This window comes from Fundulus heteroclitus, chromosome 22, assembly GCF_011125445.2.
Source record: "Fundulus heteroclitus isolate FHET01 chromosome 22, MU-UCD_Fhet_4.1, whole genome shotgun sequence".
NCBI classification, from domain to species: domain Eukaryota; kingdom Metazoa; phylum Chordata; class Actinopteri; order Cyprinodontiformes; family Fundulidae; genus Fundulus; species Fundulus heteroclitus.
Window position 1 is genome coordinate 25629681 of NC_046382.1, and position 25721 is coordinate 25655401.

The window sequence follows — 25721 nt, forward strand, 5'->3', positions numbered from 1 at the left end:
AGAAACTGTCATAAGACTGGTAGATGAACAAAGTTTATGTGCCTGAGAGATGATTTAAGTCTATATACATCTTTGACTTGTTTAGCTAATGGCGAAGGTTAAACTTGCAACATTGCACGGTTGTCAGGGAAAACGTTTTACATGCCAATTTTTCCTGCTGAAGAATTGAATAAGCATCTAAATAAAAGCCTCTCAGGAAAGTGAAGCATTAATTGCTCTCAAATTGAGAGTACTGATAGTTATACTGACCTAGATGGCTGTGAAAACTTTTGACTTGATAAGACACTGAGGACAGCCATAGAAGATGACATAGCTCCCCCAATCTTAACTGACTTTGGAAAGTTCACAATGAAGCGCTGCCAAGTTGGATTCTGAACCTCCTCCCTAACCGTGCAGTCTGGAGGAACTGGACATTTTTCTCCTTGGCCTTAGATGCTTCTGTTCTTTCTTTTAAGAGGGACTTAACACAAGTAATGTGACAGTTGTGGACACTGCCCTGTATAGGCAAAGGCAAAGGCAAATTTATTTATATAGCACAATTCAGTACTATATAAATATATATAAAGTGCTTTACATGATTAAAATATAGGAAAATGGAACAGAATAGTGTAGAAACAAAAAAAGAACATTTGAAAACAGTAAAACATTTTAACTTGAACATTCAAAGGCAATTTTAAACAAATGTGTTTTTAATCTCGATTTAAAGGAACTCAGGCTTTCAGCACTTTTACAGTTTTCTGGAAGTTTGTTCCAGATAAACGGAGCATAGGAACTAAATGCTGCTTCTCCATGTTTAGTTCGTCTTCTAGGTATGCAGAGAAGGCTGGAGCCAGAAGGCCTGAGTGGTCTGGATGGTTGATACGCTGATAACAAGTCTGTGATGTATTTAGGTGCTAAGCCATTCAGGGATTTATAGACTAACAGAAGTATTTTAAAGTCTATTCTCTGAGATACAGGGAGCCAGTATATGCAGCACACCAGTTACAGATGCAGATGCCGCCTTGTGAAGCTTCAAAAAAACTTTTGAGCAGGCTTTATTTTAGTCTTCTTGATGCTACAACCATCTGTAATATGTTGAGACATTTTTCTACCACTCTTTTTCCTTCCACTAAATTTTATTTGACATGCTTATTTACAAGCACTCTGAGAATAGCCAAGTTTTGGGTAATACCCTCCTTGTAAAACTGGACAAACTGTATCGTCAGCACTCTTTCACCCGTGACATACAGGCAAATCATAACATTTCTGTATTGAGCACCAGTTTTATGTAAAATCACTCTGTTATGTATCTGTCTATTGTTCTATTTGAAATAAAGTTTTAAATGAATTAAATTCTCAAATATCGTTTAAATGCATTGAAATTCAAGGCAAACGTGTGCAGTTGGTGCAATTTTAATAAGAGCCCTTTAGAACAGCAGTTTCCCTGTTGCTGCTGACAGTACAATATTTGAGAGGCAAGCTGTTCACAAAAGATGCACGTTACCCATATTTGACGATATGACAAAAAGATGATCGATTATCGCACATCATTTCTCAACCTGCTATAATCCGGACATGCTTCCCAACTCAGTGGCCTATAAATCAATGCAATTCCCATCATTGCCGAGGAATTCTGCAAGGTGCTGAAAAGTAAAGGAAACAATGGCGCACACCCGTCTGAGCCCATTGGTACAACGTCACAGCACGAGACTGCCCGAGCGAAGAAGGTAAATGAATTACAGATGAGATAAGGAGGAGGAGGAGAGACGGAAAGCTGAGGATGCAGCCCTGGCTGGATGCACAGCACCCACAACGCAAGAGCGGCTCGTCCATCTCAGTGCAACACAACTTCAGAGGTCTCATCAACAGCTTCACGACGAAGAAGAGATGCGTTAATCCAGCAACCCCCCCGCTCCACGTTCTCGTCCTCCTCCACCTCTTTCTCCTCCCATCTCTAACGAGGAGCATCCCGCGCACTGATATTTAAATATATATATATATATTTTTTACTCCGACGGACGAGCAATTCCAAGAGAACTGATAACAAGCCAGACACGATGCGTGGATATCCCCGCTATGGGACAGCCGTGGGATTTATGGTACTGCTGAACGCCTTGCTGATATTTGCGACGCAGGCTACAGAAGGAGTCCTGACCGACCACCTTTTGGTTCAGTTGCACGAGGACGCGCAGGACGAGGCGCACCAAGTTGCAACACAACATGGGTTCCAGAGTGCACGGAAGGTATGAGGGATGCTCGGACTAAAAAGTGTCACGCATGCATTTGTCTTTGCTTCATTGTGATTATTATCCAAGAGCTCGGAGAAAACATGCACATGTTTGGAACATTCAGATCCCTTCCTGTGCTCCCAATACTTATCCGATGGCGTGCTTATTCTTTCCATTGGCTTTACTTGGCTGCACTTTGTAAATTTGATGACGTCATTTCCACTGAAACGCAGACCGTGGTTTCTGGTTTGCCCGTTGGCCTATGGGCCAATTCTATTTATCATTAATGCCCTTCAAAGGATGAGGCTCCTGGAGGCATCTATATACATAACACAACAGATAAGGCATTCTGTGACCACAAATAAGGAGGTGGGCTGATACAAATCAAACTTGATTATTTTTTTTTAAATCTTCAATTCATTTAACTTTGATATCATTAATAGGCTCTGTTGTCTTATATCGTTTTGTAAACTAGCTCAAAAATGGGGGTATATCTCCTTCAAATAATCTCACTAGAAACTGTACCTCTTTGTGAAGATTCTGAAAACCGCAAGAGATCAGGTGCAACACATCAAAAGGCCATGACAAGCCCTTTCCTGCAGACCAGTGGAAATAATTCCCTGAGAGTATGTGCTCTGTTGTCACATGTCAAAATAAACGGTTTGGATGAAATTGGCTGGAGCCTCAGTCAGTGAGGCGTAGCGTTGAACAAATCAGTGTCTGCCTTGTTCTGAATAAAGATCGTCTGACTTTCTTCCGTTGTTTTCCTTCATTTTGCTCATTCTAATATGTTATCTGTGTAGTAACTGTGCAGCATTACCACCTCTGAGATGTTGCAGGCACTTGTTCATCTCCTGACAAGCACTGCCTCTCTCAGGTTACGTAATCTGTAGCTATATTGGTCCTAATGGGAGACACGCCATTAAACAATGTTTGTGTTGTTTGACTTATCCTCTTTTATTGCCTAATTAACTAGATTGGGCCACCAAACTGGCAATGCTTGACACAGTGAGATCATTAAAACACCTAATTACAAAAGTGCAGCGTTTTGCTTTGAGGTTTGTTTTTGTTATTACGTGTTTTTTTTTTTTTTTTAAGCAGCTCCCAACAAATGAGCAGTGGACGATAAGAATAATATTCATGCTTGCATCGTCATTACATTGTATCTGACAGGCGCATCTGAAAGCATTTATTTTGAGGATTGACCTGCTCCCCTGGCTGTTACCAAAGCATAGGGAGGTCTTTAATCTGCGTACAGTGCTGGAGGGGAAACTCTGGATGATGAATCTCATTTCCCTGCTTGTGTGGTTTATCATGGTTTATTCCTCTTCTTCAGTGCCTTAAAATAGATCCATTGTCAAACTCAGGGAACTGTTGTCCTTGTTCCTGGATGGATGTGACCCCGCTGTCCTTCTCCTGCATTTTTTTAATGTTGGGTTTATTTTTTTACTTGTTGTTTCTTGATTGTTTCATATCTGTGTCTGTTCATAATATACTTCTCTCTTTCTATGTGTGTGTGTGTTCTTTATTTTAAATGCAGCTTCCCTTTGGAGATGGCCTGTTTCACTTCTATCCTCAGGAGACTTCAAAGAGGCGAAGCAAACGCAGCGCTCGCATCAGACAGCGTCTTCAAAAAGACAAAAGGGTGAGTGTGAATTATATCTATCCGTGTATGAAACAGTGTGACTTTTCATTGATGTTGCTATGCAGTGTTTTTATTTTTTATTTTTTTTTATGTTTGAGATAGAACTCTTTACTGAGGTTGTGAAACAAACCAAGCATTTTATTTGCAACTCTTGATGTGGTCATGCACAAAGCAGATACAACTGAAATGAATGTTAAAGAGAAGCAGGAAAGCCTTTCCTTTCCAGAAGACAAGACAACTTATTACATTCTCAGTCGTTGAATCAAACTACCTTTCAATTATCGGAGCTACTTAAAATGGCATAATCATCTGTCTCACCATCTAGTTGTGATGTATTGTGTGTATAATTACAGCAGTTATAGCTGAAGCTGTCACCCTGTGATGACGATGATAAGAATTACTATAGTGCAGCTTCACAGTAATACTGTGATAATCTCAGTTCAGCTGTAATATGCTTGTTTTTCTCTGTCATCCTTTCTGCTGGTTTCAGAAGAAAAGAAAATGAGTGCAAAACTTTGAAGAATGTGGCCAATTCAATATAGAAAGCTACCATGTTTACTAAACTGTATTCTGAAGGCGTATTCTTGGATTTAGATTTATTCTTCAGTCTCTGAATGATCAAACCTCTCCAGGAAATAAAACTGTACATTTTAGATGGGATTTCATCACAGGAACCTTTTCTAGGAACCTGGGTTTCTGAGGCCATTAGGTGTGCTCTTGTTTCCACTGCATACAGCTTTTTCACTGTGAAACTTGAAACTGTTGTTGTATTATCAACAACTTATATTTTAAACTTAATGTCAAGCGTTTTATTAGCTAATGGTATTGTAATTACTGTATTTTTTGGACTATAAATCGTTCTGGATTATAAATCGTAGTATTCATAACAATGCATCGTAAAGAGGAAAGAAACATATATAAGTCGCACCGCACTATAAGACTACATGCATTTATTTAGACATTTATTTCACACAATCCAAGAATAAAAACTGACATTTAATCTGGTAAAACAATTTATTAAATTACGGTACACTAAAACTATGGATGTGTAATTATAATGAGAGATTGTGGTAGCTATTTTGTCTGTTTTTCTTTTCTGTGGACTATAAAACATTAAAAAGAGGGGAAAAAACACAGTAGGTTATTCAATAGAGGTCTACTTTTAAATTCAACATAAAGTGAAGCGTTTTACAAAGTTATCCCCCATTTATGGATCCAAGCATATATGCCAAAAATGTATCTTATATCTTATATATATATATATATATATATATATATATATATATATATATATATTTTTTTTTTTTTATTAACTCTGAACTATCACCAAAATACATGTTGTTAGTTGATAATTTTTTGTAACGGATGTAGAGGCAGGTCTTTGTATTTTCTGGCTGCTGAAAAATGTTGATAAGATCAGACAAATAAAATATAACTGCACCTGAGCTATTTGTGTCTAATAATAAAACAAAACAGGAATCTGACTTTACATCTTTTCACATGCCATGGTAAATAACGTTTTAAAAACAGGAGGTTGGCTGCACTTGCATGATTGCATGAATCTATATAACACAATGCAAATTTGTTAATTTATTGTCCTTAACTCACTTTGACGTCTTGCATGAATGGAATCAGCCAGGGATGCTTAGTCCGGAGAGTAGATCCTAATGGCGAGCATCAAGCACACCTCCAGATGATCATCAGTCATGATGGAACGGTTTTTGAACTTTATCTCCTTCGTGTGGGAAAAAGCTGACTTGCATAAATAAGTAGAACCAAAAAAGACTGCTTTTTAAGATATTATTCCTCATGATGGGGTACTCTCCCTCTGCAAATAGGTTCCAGAACTGTTCGTGAGCCCTGGACTTCAGCTGAATGTCAGCTTGTAGTATCAAAATCTCATCCTCGACTCCAGATGTGTTCAGCAGTCTAATTTTTGATGAGAGAGAATCAATCTCAGTATCCTCCTGAAAAGGGTAACGTATGAATGTTGCTCATGGCTTAAGTAATGCAGTCTTGAAAGTGTTTGACAGACAGTTCTCAATTTGTTCTGTGTAGCACACATCGTGCACACACCTTCCCTTGCATCTCTAACGCTGACAAAATGTTGTTGAAGTCGGCTAAATCATGGCGTTGCAGCTTTGAGGACAGATGTAGCATTTTCCGTTTGAAAGCATTAAGTGAGCTAATCATATTGATCATGGTTTTGTTATTTCCTTGGAGCTCTACCCTAATGTCATTCAGCATGTTGTTCAGATCAGTTAAAAATGCCAAGTCTAGCAGCCACTGGTTGACATTTAACTGAGATTAAGGGGTTTTAAAGAAGAAAAAAAACTCATCAATCTACGCACAGAGCTCTCAAAACCTTTGCAGGAATGTTTCTGGACTAAGCTTTGTTATGTCGGTGTGGAGCGAGAACTTTAGTAATCTTGGAAGAGGTCTGGTGTGAACTGAACAGGTGAGCTGCATTGTCACAATTCATTATTTCTTTCATGTTAAGCATTTTAGAACACAATACTTGTTGATGTATTTTGCCGTGGTAATTGACTAAGTATCTGCCTCCCTGTGCTTGGCAATAAACCCATTTGAGTGGCCAACCATCGCAGACGCACCATTTCTGGTTGTGCTGAAATAATATTTAAGATTTTGCGATGTTTTGTATTCCTGCCTTTGTGGTCACCTGTGAGAAAAATTATGTCCAGAGAACTGGGCTTTCAGTTCTTTAAAATTTCCATTTATCAGCTTGCTTTTCGGAAAACAAAAGTCGCTGTCATAGTTTTTATGAGCAGTCCAAAAATGCCGCTCCACATTTCCCATGTTCAGAATAGCAATGGCAGACTGAAAGATGAGGCAAAACACAGTTTGAGTATGACATCGGGAAAAATAAAAAGTCTTTATCTCATTCCACAGGGAAGCAGTAGGTTTTTGGCTTCTTGCCAAAAGACAGTTTTAGGGTCCGGCGCATCATGTTGCTGATGTCACATGTGAGGTCATTGTTATAGACCTGGCCATATAGCGAAGTAAAAAAACTAATGCTGTCAATGGTTCTGATTTCTATGTTGTTGCTGTGATAGACTGTTTACAACATGTGTCTAATCAATATGAAATTGGACAAATTCACCAACCAATGGCTACGGCATCTCTGGTCGATTACTTCCAACTGACATTATCCCTGTTGCACAGCATTTCCTCATTTCACCTCAGTATCGAGACTTCAAAGTAAAAGCATACATGGAACATTATAAACATTACAGCTGGTTAAGATGCTTTTTGTTGATTTTTCCTTTTTACAACCCCATCTGCTCAGATACCTTGAGGCACAAAGGAGAAAAAAAAAACACATGGAGGTCAGATGTTTTACACATGTGCAATGATGTTCAACATTGCTTTTATTTTTAAGGACTGATTTTAGCTTTGTTGTACTCTGCTTCATTTTTATAAATACCCGCCTACGTGTGTACAAGGCTTTAGTTGATATAAGTTATCCTGATGATAAGCCAAAATTCTCACAATAATGGCAAAAAAACAAACCAAAACCAAAACAAAAGGAACACACAATATTAACACTTGTCTTTGGAAAACAGTAAATTATATGAATATGGAACATATTGTTTTGGATATGTTTGTAAAACTGGTAAATCCATGTATCAGAGGCACGCAAAAGTCACTATCGCAGGAGACTAATTTATCTAATTACCTGCGTTAGGGAACTCGCAGGTAGTAATTGAATTTGCTTGAGCATAAATGCTGTAACTTCCTCATAAAAACTGATAAGCCAGATTTAGATTAAATGGGAGAACAATACAAAGAAAAAAGCAGGAGTTGAGCAACAGTTGATTTCTATATATACAGGGGGCAAAATAACCTCCTTGTTTTCAATATTGTTGCAGCGTTTGCTATAAGACAAGCTTGACTTCCAGTCTAAACAGGGCAAACTCACCTTTGTCAACAGCAGGCTTTAGGTGACAATTAAATACAGTAAACCGGAAAAGGTTAGTGCGGTTTGAGCAGGTTAGACAAAACTATTAGCACATTTGGATTTTGCACACAGTTTATGGGAAACCCAGTCTTAATATATGCTGAGCAACAATTGTTCACCTGATTTTAAATTTGCTAAGACTGCTTATCTCATATCAATGGCCACTTTGAGTCTGTTGAAGGCACAGTTGTACTAAAGCAATGACCTGTTTGAACGGTGAATGGATCTGTTTGTTCCAGTCCCATTTGTCTTGTGTAACTCCGCATGTTTAGCTCGGTCTATTGTCGGAGGCGGTAAGAGTGGAGGTCCTGCTGCAGACAATCAACTGACCTCTCTAATTATGGTTGTGAGAGGTGCTAATGAAAATAAATGTGAGCTGGTTCGCCGAGCTAATGCAGCTAATGGAAGTGAGACAACACGGACATGGACAGGTCTACATTCCAGATGCTGAGGTTTACTCAGATGCTTGATGAGCTTACATACACTGCAGTTGTGGATTTCGGTGCGTCTCTTGCCCATTTGAGGGCAGCCTATCATTAACGGGTCCTGTGATCTTTTATTATTCACAGCATTGGTGATGTAGTTTAAATTTTCTGTCAAAGCTGCCTTGAAAATGGTAATATTTTGATCTATTGCTTATTTTTGGGTTTGATTAGAAAGATTTTGAGTTATTTCATGTATTATAGAGAATTTACACTTCAAGTGACAATTTTTCACAGGAGTGCGGAAGAATAGTGAGCCTGCTCCCAGGGACAGGTTGATAAAGTAGTCTATGCCTCTGTTGTTCATGTGTAAGCGGCTAAGTATTCCCACATGGTGCTGTGGTATTTTGTCCTGGTTCCAGTTTCAGATACTTGTAAGTGAATTATAACCGCCTCTATCATCAGTATCATCAATTCTTTGTAAGATATCTGTAGCTTCTTTTTACATATCTCAAATAGTTCTTACAGAATGTTTAAACATTTATCTGAAGTAGGGGGAATAATGTTTAAATACTGTAATGGTTTTCAGGGGAGATGTAAAATACCAAGCGTGACGGTCCAAAATTGGAATTACTTATTCAAAAAGTGACAATGAATGGAAGCGAATGAATATGACTGATGGCAGAAAGAAAAAAAAAACCCTCATGTTTCTTTCAGTAACTATTTCAATCCTGATAGATACCTTTTGCTGTCTGTGTGACTTCTGAAAGGTGTCATGGGGGTTGGATGATATCCAATATATCCAGAGATGGAGTATATCCCGATCTGTGATGCATCCCTGAGCCATCAAGTTAGTTAGTGTCAGTGTCATAATGCACAACTTATGTAAGGGTTATCTGGCTATACAGCTCCAGAGTGTGATACACTAAATACAGACATTCTATTCAACTAGACAGCCTGGTGACTTAAGGTTAAAATAACTGGAACATGGTGGTAAAGTGAATGTACATCAATTCTCGTTAATGAAATGGACAGGTTGCACTTAAGACATAGCAGATCGCTGGACATTTGCCAATGGTAGTTTCTATATTAGTGGCGGTGCTTTAAAATAGTTGAAAACAGAGAAATAGGTGGTCATGAAGGGTCAGGGAACAAACACATATGCTTTGTTTTTCTTAATAGAAACAATTTAATCATATTCATGCTGCTGATCCCATTAGGCCCTTTAAAATGGAAGATGTTTGACGCATATTTTATGCATAACACTTTATATTGCTCCAGCTGAGATACACTTTACGCCTGTACTGATTCTGCAATGATAGCAGCTTCATGAATTATAGCTTACATTTGTGTCGAGCATGGCCATCTTAAGTTGTGATTTATGATTATCCAGAAATAGTTTAAAGGAAGGGATCGTCTTCACCGTTAGACGATGGTCTGTGATTAACTGTTTTGAAAAGAGGCTTCTAAGTTATGAAGGGTTCAACACCAAATTAAGAACACAAAGAAGATGGCAAAGCAAGTCTGGCACGAGAACAAAGTAGAAAAGTGCGTATATTGCTCATCTGTAATTGTACTTCCAAAAAAAAATAATAAAAAAAATTCTCCTGTTTCAGTTTCTCAAATGGACTAATTTAAAATGAATTAAATCATAAATATAGAGGTACCTTTAAAATTATGGTAGTATTACAAAAAGGGGTCTTTTGTACCCCAGGGACACTGTTCTTTCATGCATTAGAACATGTCCACCCACTTCTTTCCTCACAGGGACTTTCCTTTCTCTCCTTTGTATCTTTTCTTGTTGTGTCTTGTCCTTGCATTTATACAGCCCTTTTTTATTGAATTTGTTGTTGCACCGTTTTTATTTTTTTATATTTGTAAAATCTACTCTAGGTATACCAATAAATGGGACAACACTACAAAAGCTGATGAGTTGGTAAATTTCTAATAAAAAAAATGATTGTGATCCCAAAAGAAACAAGCATAATAAAAAAAGGACATGGGAAAACAAGAGCAGTGAAGGAGAGGTTTCACTGCCCTTTATTTTAAAATGAAATGAAGTGTTGCTGTGAGCTGGCAGCTGGCAAAGGCGGACAGTGACAGTGGTGCATGGGCTCTGTTTGATGTAGTGAGTGGGAAGTATGACATGCCATTTCAAGGGAAATACCCACTCTTCCACCAAGCAGTACAATAAATTGATGATGGATGGGCAGAAATGTTAGAACAGGAAAAATGAGGGAAAAGAGGGTTATATTTTAATTATTCAACAGTGGGCAAAACAAAAAGAGCGGAGGGTTAACCTGTCATTTGAAGGATTTGCTGATGGGCTGATTTACTGCACAAATGTTTGCGCCTCTTGATTGAGTAGAGTGTGACATAAATGAAAGGCACAGATGAACACGCTTTGGGCATTTCAGAAAGACATCTTGTGTTCTCAGCCCTGTAGATACTCTTGAAAATGCCTGTTTTCTGAGTCACACTACAGTGAATTTGCGAGTGTAATCAGAAAAGGTACACTTACCAGTGACCCATTTTCTAAGCGTGGTTTTTAAGCTGTGAAAGAGGTGCTTAGAGCTCCTGAAATTCATAAATCTATACACAATGAAATTGATTCTTTTGACCTAGCATTTATGCCACTCTCCTGATCCATGGTTGTTTGGTTATGGGTTTCCATTGTGTTCGTGTTTTCATCACTTTCCTGGTGTTTGCATTCTTTAAGGTGTTGTCTTATTGATTCATTCCTTTGTGTTTGGTTTATTAGTTTCATTTTAATGTTTATTCGTTTTGTTCTTTGCACATATGCTATTATTTTCTGTTAGATTTCCCCCTTGGTTAGACAGTTTCTTTGTGTCAGCCCCTTACATGTTAATCAGTCCCCATTACACAGGCCTAGTCCACATGTAGCCGGATTCCTGGGAAAACTAATGCATTCTTAATTCCATCCACACGGAAACTCTGTTTTACATACGCAAAAACAAATAATTTTAAAGACTCTGGCCAAATTGGAGATTTATAAAAACGCTGTTTTGTAGTGCAGCACATCACAGTCTACAACAAATGATGCGACACTGACGTTACATTTGTGACCATTGTTAAAGACTTGGCCGTGTAGCGGAGGAAAAATTAATGCTATCAGGCAGGTTCTGAGTTTAATGTTGGTGTTGCGGCAAACACACAGTATTTCCTTTCTTCACTTCAGTATCGTGACTTCAGAGTAAAAGCAGTCACCACTCATTATTATTTGCTGGGATTAACCCCCCTATACGCCATTCCGAAGTCCTTCAGTTCTGTTTTTGGCCAGTGCAGCAAGTCCTGTTGACACTACCTTTTTTTCTATTTTATGTATTAATTAAAGAACCATTACCAGTGCATCTGCACTTGGCTAGTTTTCTGAGCCAACATGACAGGCACAGTTGTTCTTTATGATGTTGATTAAATAAAAATCTAAATGATCTTGTTATTCAGTGAAACTATAATAAAAAAAACTGTAAACATTACAAGTACGAACTTGATATTAAAAAAAAGAAGAAAAAAGAAGAAGAAAAATAAATATTGTGCTCGTATATTACATATGGCCCTTTTCAACAAGCAAGGCATTGATTAGAGTTATAGCACTACTGTAAACTGTCCCTGAGTCTATTAGTGTGTGGGTGTATCTGCGACCCAAGGGAAGCAGCTCACACCCCACGTCCCGGGTGTGTAAAGTTCCTCAAAATGCCGGGTGCCCTCTTGAGATAGCGAGTGCTGAATTACTTGAGTTGCATTAAATTTTACTCAGAAGAAAAATTGGTATCACTTCTTTAGGTTAAACACAATGCTAACCAATTATAAGAAAGCAATAACAACATTTCTGCACTGTTGAACATACCTTTTTAAGCCCATATTCCTGTATTACAAATACATTTTTTTATTGGTCTGGTTTGACGTTCTAATTTTTTTTTTAATGATATTCATTAGCTGTAAGCAGAAAATTATACTTAGCAGAAATAAAGACTTGAACACATCCGCCTGTGTTTAATTGTGTCTAATATAATGTTTTTACTTTGTGTGTTGAGTTACTGAAATAAACTGTCCAATAATATTTCAATTGATTGAAGTTATTAACAACATCAGCTGAAACCAATGTATTCATCTTTATTTTGTACATTAAATAGACATGCTTATAAACATAAGTCATAGACTCCTGTGTGGGAAACCTGTGACAGAATGAGGTACAAACCACAATTGCAAGAAAAGGTTTTATCACCAAGTTTTAAACATTTTTACAGCCATATAAGGTTTTAAAGGTCAGGGTTGGTAAGCAACTTCAGACTTTTGTACTTGTACTTCCAGCTGTTTTTACCCTATCTCAGAAACGGCACATTGTGACTTCAGAGTAAAACTGGAACGCGAAACAAATCGCCTCATTCAACTAAAAGAACAGGGACAAGGGATTGGAGTGCTTTTTCTACTCTATGAAATAACATGTCATCATGTTGTATTTTTATTCAAAACATCAGATAGCATGATGGTACCATTGTGTTTGTGTCTTGTGTTTCAGTGATGTTAAAAGAAATGCTGCCTTAGGTAAATAATGCTCCAGTATTGCCTTTCAACAATGTATAATCTATATTTTCTTCATCTGATAAATCAATTTGACACAGATATATATATATATTTTTTAGGACAAACTTTTTGCAGCATTAGCTGTCTCGCTCTTACACGTCAAGTGTATCTCACACTTGAGCCCCTGCTACAGCATTTACTCAAGGCGGCTACTCTAAAAATGGCAGCAATGACCCAATAAAGGCAGGATTCTCATGAATCACTATGCAAATTATCTGTCAAGTTTTATTTGTCACCTCAAATGCTTGAAACTGAAATTGCAATTGGCAGCTCAGACAACGTCTTAAATAATTTGGCTAACAATGAGCTGAGCACTTGATGGTATTTCAATATTAAAATTGTATTACTGGATAGTTAGATAAACCTTAAACATGTAAAAAAAGTTAACAACAGGGTGCGTCTTGGTTACAGTAACATACCCCGCCATTGCACATGGCAGTTAAACACTGTGAATACCACACTCTAAATCCAAATTGATGCACATTACTCTAACCCAGTCTGCATCAGAAATGACACACAAACTTAAAAGACAGGACATGATGTTACTAAAAATCCACTTAATTTCCTATTTTTTAGATCGACATAACACACTACACCACATAAACAATAAACTACACAACATAAACAACAAGTTGGGAACAATATGCCAGAAGCAATAGTATTTAATAAGAAGGTACTAGCTTTTAAAAGCATGAGAACCTCGCAAATTGCTTGTTAGACCTCATGGAAAAGAACAAACTTCAGATTGAGTTTCAGATTGTCATCTCAGATCCAAACTCCACAGGTAACCTGTTCTTCTTCCAAATATGCAAACATTGAAATTGAAAACAGCAGCTACAATCCTACATTGTGTTGGCCAAATTTGTATATCACTACTAATTCCTTTTTTTCTCTGTAACCTCATTTTTAAATCTGAATTTAAAATATATTATGTCAGTGTTGCTACCATATATGTTCTGCAACATAATCTTTATCCACTCCTCATGTGTTATATTTAAATGTTTTAAAATGGTATTGCAGTAACGTTCCCAATAGTAATGAAATAAAAATCCTAATGCAGTGCACATCTGTTCATCCACCTGTGATTCTTTGATACCTCTGGGGAACACTGGTGTGTTGTGAATGTAATTGCTGTGGCTTCTAAGTCGTCTGGAGACTGTGATTTCGTGGCAGTCTGGAAGCCTGGGCTCCACCTGCAAATGCTTTTCTTAGATAAAAGGGGAAAAAAAACAGTTGCTTTGATTGACAAGAAGCCCTGTCTTCATGGTGAAAAAAGCACAATTGTGTTTTTTCTTTTTTCTTTGATTTCCTGTCTGCAGATCAACAGACAATGCAGCATATTCAGAGTTACAGGAAATTCTCTTTTTGTTTCTGCTCAGATTTCCCGGCACATTTATTTAATTCTGCTACTGTTATTTTTGTTTGCTTAGTTTAGTTTATTTTTTTGATCGCACTGCTTTCTTTGAATGTCTCATAGCTCTGCTTCTTTTTCCCCAGGTGAAGAACGTCTTTGAACAGGGAGGTTTCAGTCGTCAGAAACGAGGCTACAGAAATATTAATGATATAGAAGTCAACATGAGTGACCCCCTGTTCACCAAGCAGTGGTATCTGGTGAGTAATCAGCCAACTAGCTGTCGCCATGCTGCCTGACCTTTTGCACCAGCCCACATTCTTCCATGTTAATTACTTCCAATCCGGGGAATTTTACACTCTACGTTTCTTAATCAATATTGTTACTCATTCTTATCTTGACCAATACTGAGATGTGTAATATTTGCATTTGAGCAACCTATAGTTGCCTCCTGTTGCACATATCCCAAATGGCAAGTGTGATTTTTAAGCAGCTGTAAACCTGCCTTCATTGATTTGAGGCACAAGAGGAACATGCTGTATCACTGACATTTATATTCCCTTCCTTCCCTTAACCTTCATACTCTCAGCACTGAACCGTCCTTATCCAATGTTAATATCCCTCCATGCAAGCATCCTCTACCATGACTAACGGTGGCTCACCTGGGTGCCATGAGTCATGAATGTTTTCCATATTGTCCTTTTGATTAGATAAACACAGGACAGGCAGATGGGACCCCTGGACTGGATCTAAATGTGGCTGAAGCTTGGGAGCTGGGATACACAGGCAAAGGAGTTACCATCGGAATCATGGATGATGGTGAGCATTTATTCCATCTAATATCAACTGTATGTGGCAATTGTTAAAATTGCATACATCCCTCCATTGGTCTGATAAATTACTTTTATGACTGCAGGGTTTCCCCCTGAAAATGGGATAATCCTGGTGGTAGGTGTAATAGCGGGAGGTGTATGTTTGGAGGTGGGGGTGGGGAACTTGGAAGCGCATGCACTGTACGTTGAGCTAACAACAGCTAACAGCTTATTTAAACCGGGAGGCTTTCTCCCAGACGGGAACTTTACTGATAGTGTTATGTTGCTCTCAAACATTGAAGCATTTCAAATGGAGGATGGAGGGAGGGGGGACAAATAACTTGCTATAATAATGACAATAATAATAACTTAGTTAGTTTAGGTTGGTGTATGTTACTGAGCTGTAAAGCAATTAGAACTGATCAAATAATCTTTCATTAGATAAATTGTCATAAACGTCTATTCTATCAGTGTTAAATGTCTTGCCCTTAATGCTCTTTAAAGTTTAAATATGATTATTCCAAGGTAGACCCTAATCACTGATGTCAATTATGCACATGGACATTATGAAGATTTTTATGCCACATGTTTCATCAGCATATTTATTTGCATTTATTTCAACCTTGAGTAGCTGGGTTTTAACCACTTGCATCAGAAAGCAAAACAACTACAACATACAACAATAAAATCAAGTCATTAGTAAAGTAAAACATACATTTTAAGTATCATTTTTTGTCTGGATATGATAAATATGTTTATGACGGGATTGGCGGAAACATAGTAGTTTGGTCCTTCAGTTAAATATCCGTGTCTGTCGGTCAGCATGTATATTTTATTGAGTAATAGAATTGTTTTCCAAATAATTATTTGCCTTAAATGTTAATACTTTATTTTGTATAGTAATGATCAGTGTGTTTTGTCATCATCTGTACAAGCCTTATGTCGCTCTCTATTATCAAATATCCCAGAGGTTCTATGTGTCGTTTAACATTTAAAAAGTCCATTTTAGTTTTTATACTAATAAAATTAAAAACCTTTTCTAGCAGACTAGTTGATTCAAATGAGTTTTGCTTGTTTTTGGACATTTAGAACAAGTATAAGAGGAAAAGTACACATTTTTTCATGTTTTTTTAATTTACTAAGGCTAAATTGGATCATTGATTAATCTCTTATTCCAGGTATCGACTACTTACATCCAGACCTGGCATCAAATTATGTGAGTACCTACATGTCGTTGAATGTTTTAATTTTCTTTCATTCCTTTGAAGGGATGTTAATAAATGAAGCAAGTGTTCAGGATTTTACAGGCCTCGTGTGACTCCTCATTGGCACTGACAGGTGCTCTCCGAGTTGCCTTCATGGCTGCCGAGTCTCCTTGTATCCTTTGAGGACACAGAGAAAGGCAGCCGGCCAGCCAAGCTGTTTGATGTTAATGCACAGCGCGCCGTGGCAGTCGCAGTGGCAGGCCGATCTGTCACAAGCGGAGATAATGCCAGGGTGGTTGGTGCTGCATAATGTGATGTTTTATCTCTCGAATACTGATAAAACTTTAAAGGACAAGAAGGATTGTTAAATAGAACAGAGTGACGAAGGTTTAATTTGACTTCTACAGTGATCGCAGTTCTGTGAGGATGGCTGGTGGGATTTTTCTCGAGCTTGGTTTATCTTGACTCATCGTTTTGTTTTTTGATCTATGTTGTATTGACAGCTATAGATTTTCTAGTGTAACATCCATCTTCTTTTGCTGAACTACACTACGTGTTATATATTTGTGGTGCCTTGCAAAAGCATTCATAACACTTATTCATCTTTAAGATCACATTACAACCACAACATTTTTATGTGTATTCTTTGTATTTGTGAAAGACCAGCACAAGATATTGCAAAACTTTGGAGGGGAGGTAATATGAAACATGATTTTCAATCTTTTTTACAGTAGAAAACAGACATCTTGAGTGTATATTTATATATGCCCTTTTAGTATATATAGTAATAAACAAAATCCAGTGCAACCAGTTGTTGCAAACTGTGTGCAACCTTAGGGCAGGGCAATATATCGAGATTTAAAAAATATCAAGATTTTTTAAAAATAAATATAAGATGAAGAAACCATATCGTTTATATCAAGGTGGTTTATGTTACGTTATAATTACACAATTAGATATTCAAGTAGGCTATTTCTCCGATGTTTCTCATATTTTTCTACAGTTGCTTGTTAAAATGTGCCTGTAAGAGATTTAGGATAAAGATTTGATTTAGAGATGCCTTTTTATAATGACTTTTTATGAAAAGTAAAACATAGGAAGATAAATATCATATATCGGGATTCAGCCTAACATAGAGGTCTATATCGCCCGGCCCTGACTAATATAAATAAATACAGCTTAAAGGTTTGTCAAAGAAAACTGGTGAATAATAATATTGTAAATACAAAAAAAAAAAAAAAAACACCAGACAATTGAGGGAGGAAGTTATGGATAAAGATGCAGTTTATCCATAATAAAGTTTTTTCTGATCCAATTCGATACCGATACCTGTGCTAAGGGTATCGGCTCATACCTGATACTACTATTGAATGAATAAACCCTGTACCTTGCCATGTGAGTGAAGTTATCAGGCATTAAATAAACATTTTTGAAAAAGTTCTTCATGTTCTTTTTGCATGGTGCTTTTGGAGGCGCTTATTTAAGTTTGTGGTGTTGACTTTACCAAACGTATCACCCCCTTAAATATACTTACGCATTGCAGATACTATATGTTGCATTCGTACTGATGTATCACGTCTAAAACGTTTCCAAATAGCAGACTTGGCTCGGTCCGGCACTTACTCCATGTTGCTCTGTGTTTGCTCATCGCTAGCTGCTATCCATGCTCTGTGTAACCACTGTTGCAAACATGAAATAGAAGTGACTAGATCACCGTAACTGTATTGCTGTGTTAATAACAAAAGAAATGACTGGATAGGAATGCTGGCTCGGCATCAATCATCCGGTATCCAATCCAGCTAATTAGTCAATATTGGAGCCGATCTGATCCGGGTAATGGGATCGGTGCGTCTCTAGTTATGGAGCAAGGTGGCGTTCTAAAACAATATCCCAACTTTAGCAATGCTCCATGAACTGTTCAAAGATGTTGTCCATCAACTGAAAGTCTCTTGCAAACCTGCCAAGACAGGGCCATCTATCAAAATTGACAAGTTTGATCAGAAGAGCATTACTCAAGCAGCAACAAAGAGATGGTGACTCTGGGGGAGCTGTACATATCAATAGCTCAGGTGGGAGATACTGTTGGCAGGGCAATGATTTGTCATTCCATGCACAAATCTGGTCTTGGTGGAAGAGTTTCATGAAGGAAGCATTGTTGACAGAAAGCTATAAGAAGTACCGTGTTCGCTTTGCCACAAGACATGCTTGGAAGAAGGTACTCTTAAGCTTGCCTGCAAGCTGAATTCTCATGGTATGTGTGCGTTCACAAACACACGAGAATCCATCTTGGCCCGCCCAGCCCGAACCATTCGAGCCCAACCCAAAACGGGTTGGCCAATCACTTTGCAGTATTATGGTTTAAGGCGGGACATACAGCTGTGACGAAAGCAAGCGGTGCAGAGCCCACAGCTGAACCAAAACAATAACGGCAGCTGTTGCTATCTCATCTGTTTAGTCAGAATCTACGATCGTCATAAGTGTCACTATTCAAATAAGCATGCCTTGACCAGCGTAACTTGATTAGCAGAATGGAGAGTGCTACACATTTTCAATCTGGTTTGCCAAGTTAAGGTACTCTGATCAGATTAGATGAAAATTACATTTTTGGGTTTTGTGGAAAATGGTATGTGTGGCATAAAAAATAATGTTGATATATATCTAACATTTTACATAAGCCTGAACAGAAAATCCACAGTGTGATAGATGGTAATGGCAGCATCATTCCATCAAAAGGATGCACAACTTTAGCGGGGATACGGAAGCTGGTCAGAGATGATGGGAAAACGGGGGGAGCGAAATGCAGGGCAGTACCTAAGGAAAACCTTTCAAAAACGGCAGAAGACTATAGACAGGGACAAAGGTTCACCTTTCAGCTTTTAGAAAGATATCCCCAAAAACATTCTTGTGTACATTTTTTATTTTTGAATTTTTTTCTGGGTGCATTTATCCGTACACTTGTCACCATGTTTGCCTGGCTTTGCATGCACCCGCCTGTGAACAAACATGAGCTGTGGCCCAAAAATAACACGCAGACTCCGCTGTGGAGATGCAGCAGCATGCCTCACTAGATTGATGCATCACGCTGTGCTGTAGATCTCTTGTGTGTGTGCGTGTTTGTTTGAGTTAGATAGCGTCCAGAAAAGAATGACACAGCGTGACTGATACGGTTTTGTTAACGTTGTCATGGTGTTTTTCAAACCTCCTACTGTCAGCTGAATGAGAACTGTCACAAAATATCATTTGAGCTCATCACGTCTTTTAGTTCAGTTTAAATCGGATATGCTTTGGCTAGTTCTATGTCTCCTTTGGTGCTTTGGTGTAACAATCATGCAGCAAATGTTCATAAGCTATATTTTGGTATGGTGAATTAAGAGTGAAACTGTATGCACTGCAATGAGAAATTTCTAAGATGGTGGTTTTAATTTCATGGCACATTTACCTGCAAAAAAACAACTGCCAAACTACTCTGACAATTTTTTTTTAAAATGAGATCAACGGAAATTAATAACACATTGATGCAAATCGTAATATGACTACTTAAAAATGGATCTGATTATTGTAGTGGTTGTAGAGTTTGGCCTGTTTTCTGTTAAGAGGTTCAGTTAATTTTTTTCATTTTCCTGCTTCCCACACCAGATCGATACTGCTGCTGCTTACATAGGGGGAAGGGGAGGAGTTGGGTGGGTGGGTATTGGGGGTTGGGTTCTCAGGACCATTAGGATTGACCTTTTTCTCCTTTTGCCTGCTAAATAAAACATGTGTAAGTGGAGAAAGGGTGAGGTGTTCAGTTTTGTGTCACCTCAGAAGAACTATCACAAAGCAAATGGGAAGTTACCATCTTAACACACTGAACAATGAAGATAACTGAATGTTAATAGGAAAGGATCATTTATGTAACTCCTTAGCCTTCCAAGGTAAAAATAAATCAATCAATCAAATGGAGTTTTTAATTGCCACGATAAACCTAAAAAAGTATTCAGCCAATGAGTAATGAATTAACAAGTAAAAAAGACACAAATAAAATATGCCATTGTTCTAAAGACCTAAGAAACACTTCTTGGGATCTGTGGCTTGTGATTAGAGATATACTTATATTTGTTATGTATAGTAAATTAATAAACCAGTCATTATCAGTTTACTGGATTCAGGAAGGGAAGAGAAGCGAAGAAAATGTTATATGTTCAATACATTTTCTTTGTTGGAATTTTTAAATATATAAACAAATTATTGTATAAGTTCTAACAACAGCTTTTATAAATTAGAGGAGATTTTACTTAGAAGTGTTCATGGCCACGTCTAAATGAAAACCATAGAAAGCTAGATTAGATGCTTGTAGTTGTTTTGTCTTTGGTAATGTACAGGTTTATGTTTGTACTATACTTTTCTCTAAACCTTACGTTTTGACATAATCTGTACCATTTTAATATTTTGGCTTTTGAAAGTAACATAAAATTGTGGAAGAGTTTTTTATTTTTTTTTAGATATTTCCTTTATAAAACAGAGTGATGTACCCTAATGACCCTGAAGAGATGTTTATGTGATATATAACTAATAGATTATATATGAGTCAAGTGATTCATTTTTATTAAGGCACAGTTGCATAAAGAGCATTGTGCAGTTTAAAACTCAAAGACCATACATTTTAGTAAGTGATTAGTATTAGGAATATTCTCTATTTAAGGTATTGTTTACCAATAGGTTTAGGATTAGTATCAAACTAAAGCTAATGACGGGTTTCTTAATGGTATTGCTCATTAGTTCTTGTTTTTGTTAGACTATTTATTTGGGCATTTCTGTCACTTTTGAGCTGCATTTGGTTGGGGCCAGAGTTTTTACATCATTCAGCTAAGGCAGCCCCTAAAAATGGAAACATATTAGTCTGCTTCCATTTTCAAGCATTCAGAAACAGCTGAAACAGGAGCATGATAACAGAATCAAGACAACCAAGACAGCTGGAGGAAAAGCTTATTGCTTTTCTTCCCTTCCAATAATATCTATAATTTATATCCATCCACGTTGTTATGCCCTCTGAGGCAAAAGAGTACTTTTGATGTATTCATCTTAGATAACTATACCTTACTCTTTGCAGTTAAATCCTAGTGGCACTCACACTTGGTGAACTTGTAACTGTATCTGGGCATAAAAGAAGAAACCAGCAGCCTTAACATGGCTAGTCTGTGTGTTTTTTTTTCTTTTAACAACCAGGGATTGCCAGGAAAAGATGAGGTGACTAAGGCTTCAGTAATTCTGTACCTGGCTGCACTCATGACAGGAAGGAAAGAGATTCTGATTGATAGCAAAATATATGAGTTTGAGAGGCCCAGTAAGTGATCCATCGCTATACTCCCTTGTTATTTATTACCAGGTCCCGAGGCTTTTCACTCAGTTTAATGAAACAGAAAAAAGTGCTCCAGCATTTGACAAGAGCTCAACAACAGTTTTTCTTTCTTCAGAGATGTTGTGCACCAAACAATGGTCTTAAATTTTTAAGCATTTCTCTGAGTCCTACAGGTTTTGAAGTCAAGCTTTTTCAACATTTTAGTGATTTTACACTGTTTACTGTTTTTACATTTCTCTTGTCTTTATTTAGGGAAGAAAAACCTCAAAGAAAGAATGTTCAACAAATAATAAGAAAAAAACAGCTTACTTGACACTTATCTAACAATAACAACAAAAGCGTGTTAATAGACATTTTCCTATTTACTCTTTGAAACAGAGAGGATTGTCAATTTTCAGTTGTTAACCTCCCCACATTTTCACATCCAGAGTGTGATTCCCATTGATTCAAACCAGAAGGTTCTGGTTGCCTTTCTGTTTTGTTGCTGACTGAGTTGTCTCCTTTAATTGCCAGCCAGTTGTCTGGCAGCAGGAACAGCAGCGGTGACAAACCAGTCTCCCAACGCTGATCTGATATGTTTGAGTTTGTTGCTGATGGACATGGGCGCAGCTTCTCTGTTCTCATGGACACAAAGAGCGCATTTCACAGGTAGTAATAGTACAGAACAAAAGACCAAACACCAGTACGTGAGGAACAGTTTGAATGTGCTTTCAAAATGCACTTCCAGAGCAATAAGACTTCTTTACCGTGTGTATATTTGTATCTATGATATAATTATTCTAGTAATTATAATAACTGGATAAATGAGTGTTTGACACATGCAAATTTGTCCTGTCTCCCTCTGCGTCCTTCTTCTGATCCTTTGCCTATCAGCCATGGGGAATTAAATCTAAGTCATTATCTCAGCTTGAGATCAGTGCTTTGACCACACATTAATGTGGCCAAATGAAGATTTGTAATAACATGTTGAATCAAGGTAGACAAAGGAGGATGCGTTTGTTCGAATGCGTTTGTTCATTTGAAACAGAATGTTGAAATAATTGTTGTCTAATAAAAAAAAAACAACACCTCTAATAACTCATGCCTCATCAAAGTTAAATACTGGGAGCAAAATGAATCATTTGCAAGGCTTTGTTTGTGCTTTGGTGTGAATATGTAACTCAGCAGCTAAGGTTTCCAGGGTGTAAAGAAATAACTAAAGGTGACATCAAAGGCTATTGAATGAGGAGATGAGAAAAAAAGAGATGATCAATGGTAGTAATTTCAATACATTATAAGAAATAATGGTTTTACAGTTTGACGTCACCTGTTATGCTAGATACATTACGCTGTGTAGTACATGGCTTTATAGAAATGAAAATCACCAGGATTGAGAAAGAAATAGACCTGAAGCGTTGTTTTTTTTTTTGGATTTTTAACGCATGATCAAAACATGACACGAAATAATCAGAATTGGCCATAAAATGCCTGCAGAAACTACAAAATGACCTCAAAGAGACGACCAGCTACAAAAAGATGCCAAGCAGCTGTAAATAAAATATGAACAACCCTGGTGAAATGTGTGGAAAATTATAGAGGCTCACAAATAGTGGGCGATCAACTGAGTCCTATTAATAGTTAATTCATGTTATGGTTCTAGTACTATATTTATAATACTATAAAGCAAACTAATTCCTTAGTCAGGGTGCCTTACTTTTATCATTTATAGAATGGAACAAATATATTATTGATACAATAAAAGAAGGTTTTATCACAGATGATAATGTATTTATCCACAAAAAATACTACTTTGTTACTTTCAAAAACTTACTTATTTATTTTTTTATGGGGGGGGGGGGGGCAGTTCATCAACAGATTATTACGTAATCTATATTAAATTAGGAAACAAAAATAGAAAGATATAAACAATCAGCCATGAAATTAGTAAACATGAAAAATGCTCAGGGTGTCACTATCCCCAGGTGATTATCTGTTTTTAGTGTCCTGGGAATCAGGCAGTTTGTTCAGTTGTTTAATCTCTTTAGTATTATTCATTATCTGTAGGTTCGGTTCCTTCCTTCTTGTGCCTTCTGATTAGTTCATTTTCTGCTGGTATTGTCTGGTCTTCGGTTAGTTAAGCATAACTACAACACCACTCATGTCTCTTTTTATGGTTACAAGTATTTTTGTGCAGAAAAAAAAAAACTTAGAGGGAGGTTTTCTCCAATATCATAAACTAAGTGCTTTTCTTTGCGGCCATAAGTCTTAGTGATATATGGCTGCTGTATTAGTGATATATAGCAGCTTGTGCTCTGCTGGACATGGTATCAAATTCAGATGTGGCATTAGTCTGTGTTAACTTGCGGTTCACTCTGGATCTGGATTAGAGTTCGTACTTTGAGAATTGCTGCCTCAGAAAAAAAAGTGATTAAAACCACCTTCAAGTTTATGTTTGAAGTAAACTGGAAAAAAAACCCATTGCTTTTCCACAGTTTGCCATTGTTTATGAAGGGCTAAATCTTGAAAGTGACTGTCAGTAGAGAGTAATGTTGAACAGTATTACTATCTACAGTACTTAAATAGCCCTTGAATTAACAACTTAATTGTCATTAAATTAGTTGAGTCTTGGTTTTGTCATATCCATGCAGTATGAAAGATCAGGAATTCACAACACAAATGCTCCCGAATACCCATCTGCTGTTTTCTTTTTCATTGTATGTTTGTTTTTGTCTCACTATTTCTAATTTCATAAATGCATCAATTTGGTCCTTTCAGAATGCCGACGCCAGCTATGATTTTAGCAGCAATGACCCGTTCCCATTTCCACGATACACAGATGACTGGTTCAACAGGTAACAACCCTTTGTTTATATGAACAAATATTGAGTGTGTGTTTTATGTGCACACATGTGCGCTATATCTGGAGTCTGACTGCTCTCACGTTTTTGCTTTTCTCTCCACATTGTTCCATTGAAACTTAATGCTGCAAAATAAACAGAGGTGTTGTCCAGCAGCAAGACAAAGAAAACCACAATGCCTATTTTTAGCTACACAAATGGTCCACATAGAGTATATAAAAAAAGGAACACCCTGAGTCTAGCTTCCCCTCAAAAGAAAGTTTGTACTGTAGTGACATGTTTAATAAAGCCTCATCCACCTCCTATCTCCAAGCATCAATTTCAATTTGATACAAAACATGTAGACAACCTATAAAAAATACTAATTTGTTCTAGTTACACATCTGCTTCAGTCTGCCCTGATGTACGTGTGTCTGCTTCTCTGTGTCAAATTTAGGAGGCAGTGCTTTAGTTTAGTAGCAGTTGCTGACTGTCGGGCAATTCTTGCAGGCTAGTCAGCTGGTTGTTATAAATAGCTGCCTGTCTGGTGCAAAGCATGCTGGGAAAGAGGGGTTGACTCTGCAGTGTCCCTATGGGGGGTGCAAAGAGATGACAACACAGCCGCACATTTCCCAGCGAACACGAAAGTCGGATGTGTGTAGGCCATTCAGTTAGACATGGTAATGTTGTTTGTGGCAGAGCAAATGTGTTTTAAATCTGACTGCTTATGGTGACAAAAGTGCTAAGCCGGATCATTTCGCTGTAAACAACCTTATTCAAGTCTGACATAAGAGTCTACAGCAACCAAGGTTACAGCTGATCTGTGAAATCTCGGCTCAGACTTTTCCAAGAAGATATCATTTGCAAATTTATGTAAATTCATGCAAATCCTCACCACAGTCATTTCTTTGCTTTTTTTTTTTTTCTTTTCTGTCACCAGTCATGGTACACGATGTGCTGGGGAGGTTTCTGCGGCAGCCAACAATAACATCTGTGGCGTGGGAGTCGCCTACAACTCTAAGGTGGCAGGTGTGTGACATGTAAAAAACCTGCCGTTTGCACAGAAAGGAGGGTGACCATGAGAATACAAGAGCATTAAATAATAGCTCTGATAACAGTATGATGACAGCCTCGCACGTCTGGTGCGGTTGATCTGCAGCGAGACAGCGGAAAATGTAGGTTGTTGTGGAAAAATGGCGCTGAAGGGTGTTTACATCGTACACCTCTGTGCGCAGAGGTGGAAATTATTCAGATTGCCAACAAGATTGAGCCCCAAAATTGAGAAATGAAATAAGCAGTTAGAAATTTGATTTGCGTGGTGCTAAAATGGTGAATACTTTT

At 37.6% G+C, this 25721-nt stretch overlaps 1 protein-coding gene across 1 annotated transcript in view; it reads left to right on the plus strand.

Annotated features, from left to right (window-relative positions):
• The first annotated feature begins 1706 nt into the window (after window positions 1–1706).
• Window positions 1707–25721, plus strand: part of pcsk2 (proprotein convertase subtilisin/kexin type 2) — a 44015-nt gene continuing 20000 nt past the window's right edge. The window contains exons 1-7 of the mRNA XM_036126408.1: window positions 1707–2222; window positions 3748–3852; window positions 14356–14469; window positions 14920–15028; window positions 16200–16237; window positions 24319–24395; window positions 25321–25409. Of these exons, the coding sequence (XP_035982301.1) occupies window positions 2037–2222; window positions 3748–3852; window positions 14356–14469; window positions 14920–15028; window positions 16200–16237; window positions 24319–24395; window positions 25321–25409 (718 nt within the window). The 5' untranslated portion in view covers window positions 1707–2036. The remainder of the gene's footprint in view (window positions 2223–3747; window positions 3853–14355; window positions 14470–14919; window positions 15029–16199; window positions 16238–24318; window positions 24396–25320; window positions 25410–25721) is intronic.